At 36.5% G+C, this 15,555-nt stretch overlaps 3 protein-coding genes across 9 annotated transcripts; all 3 read right to left on the reverse strand.

Annotated features, from left to right (window-relative positions):
- Positions 1-1,935: 1,935 nt before the first annotated feature.
- On the reverse strand, positions 1,936-3,687 carry LOC112277201 (uncharacterized). 2 transcript variants are annotated; one of them, XM_024509273.3, is made up of 4 exons: positions 3,182-3,687; positions 2,638-2,844; positions 2,231-2,391; positions 1,936-2,090 (listed from the first exon to the last, which is right to left on the reverse strand). In XM_024509273.3, the coding sequence occupies exons 1-3, from the start codon at positions 3,638-3,640 to the stop codon at positions 2,248-2,250; spliced, it is 810 nt and encodes a 269-aa protein (XP_024365041.1). In that variant the 5' UTR covers positions 3,641-3,687; the 3' UTR covers positions 1,936-2,090; positions 2,231-2,247. The 2 variants fall into 2 exon arrangements, with proteins under 2 accessions (XP_024365041.1, XP_024365040.1); XM_024509272.3 differs by lacking the exon at positions 1,936-2,090 and having other exon boundaries at positions 2,131-2,391.
- Positions 3,688-5,051: 1,364 nt separating this feature from the next.
- LOC112277198 (pectinesterase 31) lies at positions 5,052-7,240 on the reverse strand. The gene is made up of 2 exons (XM_024509266.3): positions 6,747-7,240; positions 5,052-6,292 (listed from the first exon to the last, which is right to left on the reverse strand). The coding sequence occupies exons 1-2, from the start codon at positions 7,068-7,070 to the stop codon at positions 5,513-5,515; spliced, it is 1,104 nt and encodes a 367-aa protein (XP_024365034.1). The 5' UTR covers positions 7,071-7,240; the 3' UTR covers positions 5,052-5,512.
- A 1,167-nt stretch (positions 7,241-8,407) lies between these two features.
- LOC112277199 (uncharacterized) lies at positions 8,408-11,984 on the reverse strand. 6 transcript variants are annotated; one of them, XM_024509271.3, is made up of 5 exons: positions 11,481-11,984; positions 10,420-10,970; positions 10,188-10,279; positions 9,858-10,076; positions 8,408-8,813 (listed from the first exon to the last, which is right to left on the reverse strand). In XM_024509271.3, the coding sequence occupies exons 1-4, from the start codon at positions 11,580-11,582 to the stop codon at positions 9,874-9,876; spliced, it is 948 nt and encodes a 315-aa protein (XP_024365039.1). In that variant the 5' UTR covers positions 11,583-11,984; the 3' UTR covers positions 8,408-8,813; positions 9,858-9,873. The 6 variants fall into 6 exon arrangements, with proteins under 6 accessions (XP_024365039.1, XP_090103781.1, XP_024365036.1 ...); XM_090247655.1 differs by having other exon boundaries at positions 8,408-8,821; XM_024509268.3 differs by having other exon boundaries at positions 9,858-10,097.
- Between the last annotated feature and the right edge of the window lie 3,571 nt (positions 11,985-15,555).

Here is a 15,555-nt window from a genome sequence, read left to right on the forward strand (position 1 = left end):
ACATTAGTACATAAATCCAAAGTACTAAAGAATATCCAAATTGTAATAAAAATATTTTAAAACCTTATATATTCTTAAGGAGAATTTTTTTTAAACTTCAATAGCTTATATCTCATAATTAGACTATTCAAACAAACTCAAATTTTACAAGAATTGTTGATATAATTTAAACAACTACCAAAACAAATTTCAACTACAAATTCGTTACAAATCTTAAAAAATTGCCAAAGCACTAATAGTAGCTTCAAATTCTTATTTACATAAACTTGCATGCAATTTTTTTCATATTTCACAAACTAATGAATTAAAAACTATAAAATTTATATATGGCTTTTTAACCTAATAACACATACTTTTAAAAACTTTGAGCCAAAAACTCGTCCAAAAACTCAAGATATGGCTCCAACCATTACTATCAATAAAATGGTTGACTTACTACCTTTGAATTACTTGTATTGTCTTCAACTTCCTATAACTCCTTCATACAAACTTTGAATGTATCAATTCTTTTATAAAAGATATAGGTCTTGAAATTGCCCTTGCAATGGCACCTCTTGGTGTCCAAAAGCTATTGTAAAATCCTTCATATTTTCAAAAGAATAATAATTTGTCTTAAAAGACTCATTAACTTCAAATGGTTACAACTTCTTTATCCTAACTCCAAATCTTCTAAATTTTGTGTAAAAATCATAGCTCAAATCCTAAATCTTATAATTCCTAATTTGATTTTCAAATGCCTTTTCTAAATCTTCCAAAATCTTTGTTATGATTGTAAATAGGCTATTGAAAGCCTATTGGTGATGACCTTCAACCAATAAGAATGAAGACCTTCACCCCTTTCTTTCATCTTTCCATACCTTGCTTTCATCCTTCAAAATATGCTTCTTAGTAGTTTGAATCTTCATCTTTGAACTCCAATCTTCTCTTAAAACTTTATACTAAATATCTAAATCTTATATAATTTAAACACTATAATCAAAATAAGTAAATTTCAAAATAATTTTTCTTACATCAACTTTCTTTAAATTAATCTACTAACCATTGTAATACACATTAAGATTTATAAATATATTATATGTTTTAATTAAGTTTTTACATATTATAAACAATTAGAGTACAACACCATCTACATGCATGTAAAGCTTGCAAATATGCATCAAGTATTTCATAACAAATGTCCATACGCCATAATTTTTTTCATCTAATCAATCAATACAATGATCCATTGAAGATGCCATTGCCAAATACACTTAATACAATAGCAATAAATAACTATAAGAAAACAATTAACAAATGATCCACAAAATCCAATATTAACAATCACCATCAACAACACGTGGAATTTAATTAACTAAAAATCAGCATCAATAGCATTTAACTCCAACTCCACAAAGCTCTAATAGCTGCAGTAGCTCCTTGGCTTCAACAACATTCTAACAACAATGGAGCTCTTGCAACAAGCAGATTGTCCAAGTTTTTATCAACAAAAAACTTCTATTTTTTTATCCAAATTTTATCCAATGATATTCATCTATGGCACTTTTCATCCAACTCTAATTCCGTATTACAACAACCAAGAGGAGAGCACTTCCAATGTCTTTTGGCACATATAATATGGGATATTCAACATTGTTGAAGCATTTTTCATTTTTCACAACATTAGCTTTGCCCTGAATGGTTTTGTGATATTAGGTATGACGTGGAATAGTAAGGTGCAATGGTTCATGTTTTGGAGGCGGACCTTGTCATTAAACATTTTTTATGTGAATCTAAGGAAAATGCATTTCAAGGGCATTTACCTCACAATTTGAATAAATGAAACATGCTGATTTGAAGAGATAAAATGATGTGAATGAGGTTGGATTCTGGTTCAGGGATAAAAAGTTTTCACTCCATTTGATATCTTCGAGAAAGAGCATCAGAGTTGTGTCCAGGTTTTAAAATGAGGCATACCTTATTGGCAAATCGAAGGGCTGAATACGTTTTACATCATCTGCTCAGCATGGTGCTTTCCTCCATACCGACATTTAAATAATCTTGCGCTAATTTTTGCTTGGCTAATTGTGAGGTCCATTCGATCCGACCGGTTGCTACATAGTGTGAACAAAAAAATGAACACCTTGCCAAAAATTTCTCATGGTGAGAAAATCTTATGAAACAGCTCTTATTACTATTATCTTGAATGTAACAAATTGAGAGTAATGAACGATACAAAGATGTAGAGGCCAACCAGTAAGAGAGTGAGAACTATGACACATTGCCACTTTTCAAAGTTGCACAAGTGACAATGCCTGTCGAAACCCTCATCGGCTTGTCTTGAAAAATAGCAGCGCATTCCTCTGTAGTCTTCAAAAGTGGTTGAATACCCTCCCAGATCTTTTTTTTCTGAATCTGCACCATGACAACCGCAGCAATGCTTAACGAACCTACTCCTACATTCGCAACTTGTCTAAGCTTTCTCATCTAAATTTGCCTTGTTCTTTCGATTCAAGCAGTAAAGAACTTTATACGATGCCAACTGCTTCTCTTATTAGGACTAATTTGCAGCAGCACGTTTCGTGAAAATAGTGTCTGAATCCAAGCAAGTGGAGAAGTAACAAACATTGCCGACAACCTAGAGACTTGAAGAAGCCATACCTGATTTGGAGCTGCAGGCGCTTTCTGACTCTCCTTGTCTTCCTCCGATCCGAACCAAATCCGTTCTCCAGGAACTGCTCCTTCGGGTGGACTCAAAAGCTCCACATTCTGATGAGCGGCGTCCGAGGCACAGAGAAGCATTCCATTCGACTTCACTCCTCGCATATTGCGAGGCTTCAAGTTTGCAAGCACCACTACCATCTTGCCCTGCATTGTACAGTCCCCCCCCCCCCCACACCAATAAAGTCAAATCATCGCAATAGATTGATTGCAGAAGAAAGAGATGAGCATCTTCTAACCTACTTCAGCGAAAACGAAGTTGGACTGTCCCTCTTGAAAGATAATATGCACGGAACCCTTAACCCCAAACCTACTCTAAATGGATAATATTGGCGACCGTTACATGTGAGAATCCTCCAAACACAGATGTACTACTACTTAACAAACCCGCTGACGTGAATACAACCTCGTGACAGAGCCGGAAATTAGTCATGTGCGAAAATTTTCAAATTTAAGGTCCTAGTTCGGTGAACAAGTGTATTACCTCTAATTCTTCTTGAGGGACATACTTCACAAGGCCACTGCAAATGGTTCGAGGTCCGTCGGCCTCTCCAACATCCACTTGTTCAACGTACAAAGCATCAGCTTCGGGATGCTTCCACGCCTTGAGAACTTTCCCTACTCTGATATCCAGCAAGTCTAAATCCGCTCCGACGTCCTTTGCTTCAGTAGCAGCGGGTGCTGCGGTCTCGCGAGCAGGCGAATCCACTGAAACAGAAGACGGAGCCGAGGAGGAGGAAGGGGCACAAAAGACGACGACAGGCCGACCGCAGCTACTTCTTAACTTGACTGAGGAATCCACTACAAATGAAACAGAGCTACTCACACGGCGAGACAGGACCGGCAGCTTCACGTGGCTGGAGGGTGACGGTAGAGCTTTGAACAACGACGCTACAATGACGGCTCTGCTAACCGCAGACCGGGCTCCCTGCACCATCGCCATTCTACCCTCCGCTTCAATTGGCACTGCGAAACCAGAACAAGGGCGAAGAATACAATAACACGATGACGTTGGCTGTTGCGAGTTTCGATTATGAGCTTTCAACCCTAATCTATCTAACTTTTCCTACGCTTGACCTTGACATGCCAATGCCATCTTCGCAGTTGAAGGACTGTGGCCATTCATGTGGATAAGCGAACTGGGTCCACCAAAGCGCATGTGGCATGTGACTTGGCTGGGTTCTGCCAACTGGACCACCTCCGTCTCTCCAAGACTCCAATCTCGATCACACAGGAAGCGCTGTCCGGTACAAACCACTCGAAGCATCGTGATAACTCATCTGCTATCAGGCTCGTGCTGCACAGAATAGTCGCAACTATGCAATGCATTTCAACGATGTAACGCACATCGATTGTCATCTGCATGAACGAAAGCATTGCGTTTCCTTTGGTGTCGGGTAGAGTTTCCTGGCAGGGGGTTCTTAGTTCATTGTTTCACATCGAATCGCGCTGGATCATTGGGTTTATTGGCTCTACCCCTCCAAATGTAGATTCAATGATCGCGGGAGCTGTGCCCACCAGCTTCTTGTGAGCAGGTGTAGCTGCGGATGGACACAACCTTGTTCATGTGTGAAATTTGCATCTCTTCGCGAGCTCATCATCAATGTGAGGGGCAGGGTTATCCAAAAAAACAAGGACGTTAAACCGGGAAACCCTAAGCCCTAAACCCAAAACTTGTGCAAGTCTCCGGCCTGCACCAGTGGTCTGAGCCAGTAGACCCTTCTCTTTTGATCGTGTGTTGTATCAGTTTTTTGTCAGTTTGAGTCCAGGCTTGTATGCTTCAATTTGCGTTAGAACACGTATGTGTGTTTATGTGCAGGGTTACTGGTTTTAGTTGGTTTTAACTACACTCTGTGTTGAAGTTATTAACTTTTAATTCAACATAATTGTTGTTGTGCAGTGTTTATCGTTGAGGTTCTTGGACGCCTTGGTGGGGTTCCTCGATCGCTTTTTCAATCCAAAGAGATCAGTACTAATGTACGTGCTCATGTTTTAGAGAACAATATTTTGGACAGCCATAATGCTTGACATGATTCCTTGTTGCCCGTATTTTGCATTGCCAGTGTTATTCTATTCAAACCATTGTCTATATATATATAAATATATACATAATATTAAAATTTGCAGCATACATTTGGAGTATATATACATGTTTTCTTAAAAATATTCAAAGTATTCCAAAAATATTCCAAAATATTCTTACCTTGAATATTTTTGGCATTAACACGGTTAGTTTTCTTTAGAAAACTAATACCAGTGCATAATTTCGTAAAGGATAAGGTGTGTGCTGTGTGTGAATTTCCGAGATTCTACCCAATCAGCCTTCGATCGCTAAGAAGCCAAAGACTTATAAATGCATTACAACTGATTTCAATTCCAATTCCGATGAAGACTTTCAAGATAACATACACAGCCAACTCAAATGGAGAGACTGCCGCACGCATTTAAGCTAAATCGCCGCACGCATTCACTATCACCTAAAGAGGATTTGTGAATGATGCAGGTCGTGGTGATTCTAGTAGTGATGAACAACAAGTTCAGCGGAACGTTGATGGTACAGCAGGCCTAGGGGATTTCCGAGTATGCAACACATGACAGAAAATCAAAGCTAATGACTTACAAATACATGCTGCGTCGTTAAATGTGTGAGCAGCCGCGCCACCGATGGCACAAGACAAGCTCTTCTAGAGCCATTGCCATGCAAAGCATGGACAGGCAGTCCTCCGACAGAGAGCCCTCGAAGGGTGAACTGACCGATTTCAGTGCCGTAGACACGCATCGCAACATTACTCCACCACATACCAAAGAGCAAGGATCAGGCCGATATAGGTTCTGGAATGTAGGGAGCCTTGAGAGGAGACCGAGTGAGCCATGTCCGCTGCTGATCGATGAAGTCCACAGACAGGAATCTTGCAGCTTCTGCATCAGTCAGCTTGCGCATCCACGGAACCCTCTGGGTGACGTCGCTCCCAGGTCCAGTGCACCGAAACTCGTAGAAGCAGGCAGTTCGTTCCTTTTCCTTGTCATTCCAGTTATTCCAACCAGCTGGGACGATGCACCCGTCCATGAATGTGAAGGCAAAGATGACGCGCGCGCAAGGTTGCCATGGCCGGCCGAGATGCATATATGGCCGGGTGCCAGTTCCCGTGATCACGCACCGTAGGAACACATAGCCAGTGGGCTCATCGGGGCTCTTGCAGGACTGGGCGGTGATGAACCCATCAGATTTGCAGTGGATGTGACAGTATTCGAGTAGCACCTGGGCGTTACCGAAAATGAAGTCGACGCTGCCCTCGATGTAGCAGTTCCGAAAGTACTGCCTACCGTAATGTAAATATGCAGTGTCCTGCCAACCAAGGAAGCGGCATTCATAGAACGCACACCTGTCGGCCGTAACTCTAATTGCCACGGCTTGGCCAGACCCTTTGGGTGCTGCATTCTCGAAGGTAATGTTCTGGGCAATGAAATCTTCTCCTTCTACTATCACCGTGCCGCATGCAAATGTCCCCGTCCCGATCACTTGAGATGATAGGTCGTGTTGAATGCTCGTGGCCGTGTTCGCCCATGTCAGTATGGTTTTGTGTGCATCCTCGCCCTGCACTCCAGAACCACCGACCTGGAGTTATACCCTTGCTCCTAATCTATCAGCTTGTTTCTGCAAAAAATTGATCTAGTCGGAGACCAGGACAATTAATGACCATATGCGAACCGAGAATTGCGGTTCGATCGCGTCACTCAAACGAACTTTGCCCCGCCTACTAAGTTAGAAAAAACTTCCATCTGCTACCGATCGCTGTTTAAAAGCGAAACCACCGCGGAAATGCTGATTCTCAACTCCAAGTGACATCACATTCGTGGTGATCACGAAAATGGCGAGGTGGAAATCACAGCTGTTCCACTCAACAGCTAGAAATCTACATTTCAATTCTTGAAATGCGATTCAATCCCTTGCACAGTTGCTAGAACGAGGCAGATTAGCCAGTAACCCTTCTCCCCCAGGATCCAGACATCCCGCAGAGACCAAACCAAACGAAAATGTAGAGCCATACCCGAATGGTGATCAATTTCTTCTGCTTGGGCACGTACACAGGCTGGCGGTACACGCCAGGAGCAACCCAAATCACAACGCGCTTGTTGTTGGGTAAGGGGAGTGAGTCGATGGCAGCCTGAACAGTGCGGAAGTGGCCACTCCCATCCTGCGCCACGCGCAACGACCCATCGCGAGGCAGATCCTGCATCGCATCCACAGCTTCAATTCCTGCGTTAAAGCTGCTGCTGCTGCTGTTGTTGTTATTGCTGGAATCGAGTGGGTCCGCGGCTTCCTTGGATCCGCGGTCCCACCTCAGCTTGGGCTTGATTGACCTTCCCCACATGAGGACCGAGGCCGAGCTTCAACTTCACGAGGCGCTGGCGATGGCGATGGCGATATATCCAAGCCCTGCCTGGATTCTACGAATCCGTTGCAAATGCGAGGGGCTAGCGAGGACGCCGTCCATGGGGCTCTCGCCTTTTGCCGATTCGCCAAACCCTAAAAATAGGAAGAGATCCCCAATGCCAAGATGGCTTGGAGGATAAAGGCCTTAATTTCATGAAAAAAGCACCTTCAAGTGTTGTTTCTGTAAAGTACGCGAAACTTTGTGCAAAGAGGAAATTATAATGTTATTTTTTTTTTGGAATAAATAAATAAATAGTGAGAGAAGGTTGGTTGGACTGAGGTGTTGTCTTCTTCTTTCTAAAAAATATTTTCCACGATCCTCCATTCGTATGTATATTTTTGTTTTCTGTTTTTTCCCCAAATTGTCGTCAAACCCTAAGTTTATTATGATTGGATTTGTCTGAATATCATGTGCATTGTGGATGTTATCAAATTAACAATGAAGTTTGTATTTATCAATATTATTATTCTAATTCTATATATTATTATGTAAGCAATGTGTAAGTACTATTTTTTTAATAAAAGTATTTCGATTTTTTTTTACATCTTTTTTAATATAATATAAGTATGAATGTTATAAAACAATTATAAGAATCAAGATATCTCTATCTCTTTTCTTGTTGATTTAAAAAAATTATACCTTAGTTTATATGGACTAGTCTTTTATTTTATTATTTTGATGATTTAAAAGAAAATGTTCCTTTACTTTATTTGGGCTATTTATTTATTTATCATAATATAAATTCCTTCAAAGCTTATGTATTATAGAATGTATTTTAATTGAATAATTTTGATGTTACAAAGAGTTATATCAATATTGTAGATTTTTTCTTATACACCAGCAACAATAGTATGCACACCAACAAACAAATTGTTGTATTGAGTTACAAAAAGAAATTTCCAAAGCATATTAATATTATTGAAGATAAGAAAATTAAATGTTTAAACTTATTATATTTGTTCATTATAAATGCAAGGTGTGTTTCATTAAAACTAAATCTTTCCAGACTTATATTTCTATTTTATATACTTAATTTTAGAATGTGAATTTATTTATTTAGTTTATTTATTGGATTTACCCTAAACTACAAACGCTGCAAAAATTATGAAAAGGTTATATATATTACAATATTTAAACAAATTTACATCCAAATGATCTCAATGTTATAATATTATTTTTTTACAATATAAAATGTAAAAGAATAAATATACAAATAAAAAAACAAACACATATCATAATTTGGGTATGTGGTTTGTATTAACACTTTCCAGAAGTTTACCGGCATTTTTTTTTATTATTTCAATCAAAAAATCTAAAACAGCCGCTCAAACATGTATTAGTTAACAAGTTATCCTTTTAATGTATCCTTTAAACGTATTACTTCAGAAAATAGAATAAGTCAATGCAAGTCCAATGAATGAACTGACAAACTTCATTTGAGATACTCGAATGTAATAACTTTACAAATAAACTTTAATCACAAATCACACTAATTAATTTTGAAAAGACAAACTTATGATTTAATTACAGAATATGAGAACCAAATCCACCATTGTTTGCGTGAAAACCACAAAACGGATTGATGAAGTTAAAACTTAACTTGTTATTTTTGTGGATTCTTGGACAATTTTGTTGGTGGTTGTTTGCACAGTCCTGTGCCAGCAGACTTGCCTCTCTTTTCTGCAAATCTTTTAAGCACAGTAATTGTCGATATTTGAACGCATCAAACTAAAACAAAAGCTACACTCATGACCGTAATTAGTCTCACACTCTAGTTGGGAACATGGATTTTAAGGTGTTCACACCCTCATAAGTGTGTGTGAGATTATTCAAGAAGTGAGCCTAAAAAGGGGTTGTTCTTTATTAGAGTAAGTGAGAGTAATAAAGTTGATACCTAATTAGGGCGTGTGAGAGGACACTCATATTTTATTAACAACTCATACAGTACGTAATGAACATAAAAATTTATGTTCTTGAAGGAAATACTACTTTATATCCTCTATTCGAAATCATGTGAACTCTCACACCGGAATGCAACGAGGAAATGCAACGAGGAGAGCTCAGCCGCCGAGATGAAATGTTGTGAAATTGCTAGACTTCATTTGAATCTCTAATCTCACATTCTGAATATTCAAACCCCCGCAAGCTTGCACTCGCCCATGTTTCCATAATGTGCTATAAGTCTCGGGTTTAATGGTGTCGAAAGTTTAAGGAATACATTATCTAAATGGGTTATATGTCTAAATCTCTTATTCCTTGTTAGAGTGTGGGAGACTATTCAGGAATTCATGTTTTGGGGTTTTTCTCTAAACCCTTATTGGAGTGTGTGAGACTAATTAGGAAGTGGGACTATTCAAGCACGAAGACTAATTATGATTATAAGTGTAGATGAAGTTTGTTAACATCATCGAAGGATTTTAAAAAAAGCTTGTCGTTACAGAAAGGAAGAAGTCAGAGCTCAATTCAATGACTGAAATAACAGATGACATCCCAGTTCATAACTCACTTGAAGGGTCTTGGACTAGAATGACCACCTTTGATGGTTATATATGTAGTTTGGTCAATGTTAGCCTACGCACTCGGGTTAATGCAAAGCAGTAAAAGAATGTAAAACAGTATAACCATTCCAACATTTCAAGAAGGGCTATCTCTAAAAGCTTTCCAACAGTTCATTCAACGCTGCCCATAAAACTAAAACCAGAAAATGGCCGAACTGTATCTTACAAGTATGCGTGTGAAATCACGGAGTAGTATCCGAAGAGCGGAAGGAAAATGATCTCCGAACAGCTGGACTCGGTAATGGCTTGCCTCCCAGAACCGGTCGACTATTGATTGGTGTAACTTCCGTTTCGTTCGTTTTGCGTTCCATGTCGTTAGATTGGTCCTTACTACCAGGACTTCCAGTGGCCAGAAGCTCGGTGAAGTATTGCAACTCCTTCAATCCTGGGTACCACAAGAAATCGCCTGATGAGCAGGGTCACAACTTTCAGTCAATCGAGGTTCCTGAAAATCCCGTACTCAAAGCAAACAGGACTTAAAAAATCGACCATTCACCTCCTCCAGATGTAAGTGACTGTGGAGTAGACACAGATCGTTGTAAACTCCGTGATGAAAGTGACTGAAATCCGTCCAAGGAAGCTACAAACCTGCACAGCCACCGTAATGAGCACACAAGAAAGGAAGGAGAGTAAAAAATTGAAAAAGAAAAAGCCTTCCATACATAAGCAGCTGTTTAATGATGATCGGACAGGAATTTGGAGAAAGTCGAGGAGGTTGAGATGCGTACCTGCAAAGCAATACGATGCCCTGATTGGCAATTTCTTGGTTAGCCTGGACCTCGTCAATTTTCCCTTCTAGTCCCAATACGAGTCGCTGCACTTCACCAATCTCTCCATTAGCTCTCACAACCTCGCTCTGCACCTCGGTCACTTGATTTCTAATCAGGCCTTGCAAGATCATACTGTCATCCAAGCTCTTGGTCACGCCTTCCAGCTTAGCGGTCAATTGTCGTTTAGTTGCCTGAAGGGCAGTGGATACAGTCTCAAGCTGCTTTGAGACGCTTGCGACGGCATTAGTCATGTGCTTCCTTGTGACATACATGAAGTCTGTCCATTTTAGCCCTTTCCACTTGATGTACCCGTAACCGACAATTCCTATAGTTGCAGCGGGTAGTATTAGTGAAGAGTAATTGGTGGAAGAACCACCGTTGACCACCGTAACATTTCTGGGTGATGATGCAAGATATCGAAGCTCTTGTGTCAGACGCTGAACTTGGGCAGCTAGGGCAGAATTTTCGCCCCCTGATCCGTCCTCTTCGGAAAGGTGCTTGGTTACGACCTGCACATGACAATATAGAATCAGCTCAATGACCACACGATTCCTGAGTAATAGTTTTACCAAATTGTGCTGATGAACATGATACGTGCTCTTGTCTAACAAATTCTCTCTACTTAGATTATAAAAAGCATTTTAAAAATATATAATAACATGAAGTAAGACTCTGTTTACGTCATTTCAAAATCTGTATACATTGAAAACACGAAATCACTTAGAAACGGCACCAAACCTACGAAACCTCTATACCGGTGATCAAGCAGCTAATTCACATCACAGGCCTGTCTTCTTAACACGGACTTCCTAGTTAACCTTGTGATGCTTGGAATTCAAAATAAATTAGATAATAAGGCTGACAACCGATAGCTACAAGTTATTATTCTTATTATTCTTATTATTCTTATTATTTGATTATTAAATTAAAAATTTCAAAATTATGAACAGACCGTTTTAAAAGGAAACTCTGCTGACACTCAACCAAGTCAGTAAACTAAAGCGGCCCAGAAATACAACCTGGGAGAGATCGTTCAGAAGCTCGGCGACTTTCGGGTTCCGCAAAGCCAATGATCCAGCAGTTCCAGCACCCACAACCAACAGCAACCTAGATGTGGCCATAGCCACACTCCCAACTCCACCACCTTCCTCAAACCCTAAACCACTCAACCTCTGTTGAGACCCCACTTAAGTCTCAAACAAAACCTACATTTCCGCCTCTCGCTACACCACCCGAATTACGAAACATCTCAGAAACCCATATGAGAAATCTCACTCCTGTGGAAGCTCTCACACCTGTAACCCAAATCCCATCGCAAATTCTGCACCCTCCTTGCGCTGATCTGCACAAACCTCTTCTATTTTAAACTAAATCTATCATTTTTCTTCCAATTCTTCTTCCTTGCATCTTCCACTGGCTAACAATCACTACGACAATCGACTCCCGGTTACACTACTCCCTCCAAGTAATCCTCCGTCAGAACACGCGCCCCGAGAGGAATTCTTAGTAGCGTCGATCGATCGATCGATCTGGGCACCGATCTCCTCCCTTCCTCACCTCAAACCCCCTCGCTCGTTCGGTCCACGAGAATATTCTTGCTTCCTCGTTATGGATGAACAATTGTTCGATTGTTGGATTGTTCGTTCGCCCGTTCGACAAATCATTCATCCTTGACTCTTTGATAAATTTGACGTTGTGATAAATTTCATTAGAATTGGCCACCACATATGTGGTTGAAATGTTACTCCGATCGCCAACTTCTTATTCAATTTCTTGATCATCATAGCTAGAATTATAAGTATTAACTAAAATCTATTACTTGAATTCCTCTAAATTTTTCTAAATATACAAATAGTTTATTTATAATAGTATTATTTGAGTAGATTTATAATTTCAAAATGGTACCATAGAAAAATTGAATCCAATTTTTTGTGATTTCAGAATAATTATACTAAATGAGAAAATATACAAATTTTTGGTTAGTTTGTTTTTTTGTTTTGTATTACTAAATTTGCATTATACATAAATACAATAAGTACATTACATATCATACAAGGTATGCATTTTATAATTTTTTTGTAACAACATTTGAATTTCGGAATATCCTATAGACATCCATAACTTTACTTTAAAGAAGATTGATATTAAAAACAATTATATAGTTATGTGATAATGTCTTCAAAAATATTATCAAAGGTTGCAAATTACTTGGATTTAGTGCTTAACAAACTAGTCAAGAGGATACATTTAAATTATTTAAATTCTTTAAATCTATATATTAGGTTAGGGTTTGTGATGGCAAATCATAGAATCAAACAAGATATAAAAAGTGAAAGATAATCAGGAAATAAAAGCAACCAACTCCTCTATAGAGATGAAATTATTCTTTGGTGTAAAAAATTATTATTGTGATTTCATTAGCAATTTTTTTTTAAACAAAATTGATACTTTTTTTGTAATGTAAAAAGAAGTTAATGAATATCGGAATAAATTTAGCTTTAATGTCTTCAAATAACTTAAGACCAAGTTCTTATCATCTCATGTATGAAATAGGACTCTTGAAGAGCATAAACATATATTGGTTATGAAAAAAAGAAGTAAATTATGTATATAAGCATAATTATTTTAATATTTAAATTAAAATAGCTTATAAATAAATAAATAAATATATATATATATATATATATATATTATAAAATATTTATTTTTTATTTTTTTATAAAAATAAATATAATATTAAAAAATATACTATTATCAAATATGATAATATTTATATTTAAATCATAAATAATTAAACTTATATAAGTGATATTATATATTGATAATTATAATTTTATAATTAAATTAAAAAATTTGGCAAGACAATCTAACCTTAATTTTATTAAAATGGTGGTAAAACTATTAAGCAATAACTGTAATGCAATCCATGTACTTATTATATTATAATAAATAGAATTTAAATACAACTATAAGTATGAAGTTGAGCAATTTCAAACTATAAAGAAGAGATGTGAACAAGAATGGGAACATGAGACATGAATGGAGGATGGAAACAATGGATGGGAACAAAGGATAGGAATGGAGATGAATATATATAAATATACATATATATTTATATATATATATATAGGAATGGAGATGAATACATACAAATATACATACATACATATATATATAAATATATAAATATATATATATAAGGATCTATTAAAGCCATATATACAACTAAAATATGTAGAATAATTTTTTTATAAAAGTTTAATATATATATTTATATATTTGATATATATATATATATATATATATATATATATTTTTATATTTTTTTATATATACATAAACTAGATATATATGTATGTATGTATATTTATATGTATTCATGTAAATTAATAAATAAATATATCTATATAATATAAATTAAATATAATTTTTAAAATTTAAATAAAGAAGATATAGCTCAAAATTTTAAAAGTACATAGTGTTAAACTTTTATAAAAAATTATTCTACATATTTAGTTGTATGAAGTTAAGTTATACATAAGCATACAACTTTGTAACATTTCCCTCTACTTTTCTCCTCTTCCATCTTCTTTTCTCCTCTTCCTTCCACTTTACAATTCTTTATGGATCTTTAATAATTGAAGCAAATCAATACCATTGAGTCTCTCATGACAAGAAGACATAGTACAAAGTTAAGAGCTAATGCATTAAGTCAACATGTTTACAAGGATTGGTAAATGTCCATAGAAGTAGCTTTAGTTGATGTTTATACCCATATCTAAGCTATTTGATGTTATTTGACATTGAATGGTTGAGCAGGAGGAAGAGAAGTGACCAATGAAAAAGATACTTTTATTGACTTGAAATCTTATGATGCTAAGTTGAGATTTTTTTGACTGAAAATCAATTATAATTATATATTTTTTTAATACAAACTTAATTTATGTAAATAATTATTGTTGCATTAACTTAAAAATATGATATGACTCTAGAGCTTGTCATGATTGACATCAAATGCATACTAAGAGTCTATGAGGCTTATATTTAATATCTGGTAGGGTGGAAATCTGGACAAGTTAGAGACATCTATTATTATCAAAGCATCAAGGCCAACTTAAAACATTACGTGCATTGAAGCTTTTTGTTAGAAGTTGATATCAATTGCTTCAAAGCCAATAGCCATGGAATTATAAGGTATATTTTGAAGTATATTATTTAGCAAATGATCACCATTTTTTTCAAAATAATGTATTATCACAATTTTAGATGAGTTTCAAAGTTCGTCTACAAACTCAAGATATGGATCCAACTATTACTATAAATAAAATCACTCACTTATTGCCTTTGATTTGGATGTGATGACTTCAACTCTTTATAACTTCTTCATCAAAATTCCAAGGATAACAATTCTTTTGTAAAATATGTAATTTATAAAATTGCCGTTTTAGCTATACCTTTTGATTTCCAAAAACTACCGTAAAACTCCTCATATGCTCAAAAGAATAACAATATGTCTTAAAATGATACCTTAACTTCAAATGGCTATAACTTCTTCATCCTAATACCAAACTCACTAATTTTTGTATCCAAATTGTAGTCCAAACAAAAAACCTTACAACCATAGCTTTTGATTTTCAAATGCTCCTCTAAGATTGCCAAAAATTCTACTTATGGTCGCAGACCGCCTCTTAAAAGCCTATTGGACATAGCCTTCGACCAATAGGAATGAAGAATTCCATCCCTTGCCCTCATCCAACCATGCTTTACTTTCATCCCTCCCAATAAGCCTCCTCCTGGTTTAGATTTTCATCTTTAGATTCTAATCTCCTCTCAAGGCTTCATACTAAATATTTAGGTTCTATAATTTTTTAAATAATATAATTAAAATAATTAAAATTAAAAATAAAGTTTCTTATATTGACTCTCTTTAAATTAATCTATTAACTATTTTAACACACACCAAGTCTTATAAACATATTATATGATCTAACTAATTTTTACATACTATAAGTAATTATAGTATGACATCCATCCTCTCCAAACCTACATACCTTCTAACATGTGCCAATCTTACCATCTTTGTTTTCTTCATCT

The sequence above is a fragment of the Physcomitrium patens genome, chromosome 25 (genome assembly GCF_059467195.1).
Source record: "Physcomitrium patens ecotype Gransden chromosome 25, ASM5946719v1, whole genome shotgun sequence".
In the NCBI taxonomy this organism is placed as follows: domain Eukaryota; kingdom Viridiplantae; phylum Streptophyta; class Bryopsida; order Funariales; family Funariaceae; genus Physcomitrium; species Physcomitrium patens.

Excerpts from the sequence above, each read along its gene's own strand:
- LOC112277198 (XM_024509266.3), bottom strand. The coding sequence starts at position 7,070 with ATGTGGGGAAGGTCAATCAAGCCCAAGCTGAGGTGGGACCGCGGATCC. Across the intron at positions 6,293-6,746 it reads AGAAATTGATCACCATTCGG|GGCGAGGATGCACACAAAAC; the intron begins GTATGGCTCTAC and ends TCTGGAGTGCAG.
- LOC112277201 (XM_024509273.3), bottom strand. The coding sequence starts at position 3,640 with ATGGCGATGGTGCAGGGAGCCCGGTCTGCGGTTAGCAGAGCCGTCATT. Across the intron at positions 2,845-3,181 it reads TCCCTCAAGAAGAATTAGAG|GGCAAGATGGTAGTGGTGCT; the intron begins GTAATACACTTG and ends TGTACAATGCAG. Across the intron at positions 2,392-2,637 it reads CGCCTGCAGCTCCAAATCAG|ATTCAGAAAAAAAAGATCTG; the intron begins GTATGGCTTCTT and ends GTCATGGTGCAG.
- LOC112277199 (XM_024509268.3), bottom strand. The coding sequence starts at position 11,582 with ATGGCCACATCTAGGTTGCTGTTGGTTGTGGGTGCTGGAACTGCTGGA. Across the intron at positions 10,280-10,419 it reads GGCATCGTATTGCTTTGCAG|GTTTGTAGCTTCCTTGGACG; the intron begins GTACGCATCTCA and ends GTGGCTGTGCAG. Across the intron at positions 10,098-10,187 it reads GTCACTTACATCTGGAGGAG|GCGATTTCTTGTGGTACCCA; the intron begins GTGAATGGTCGA and ends CCTGCTCATCAG.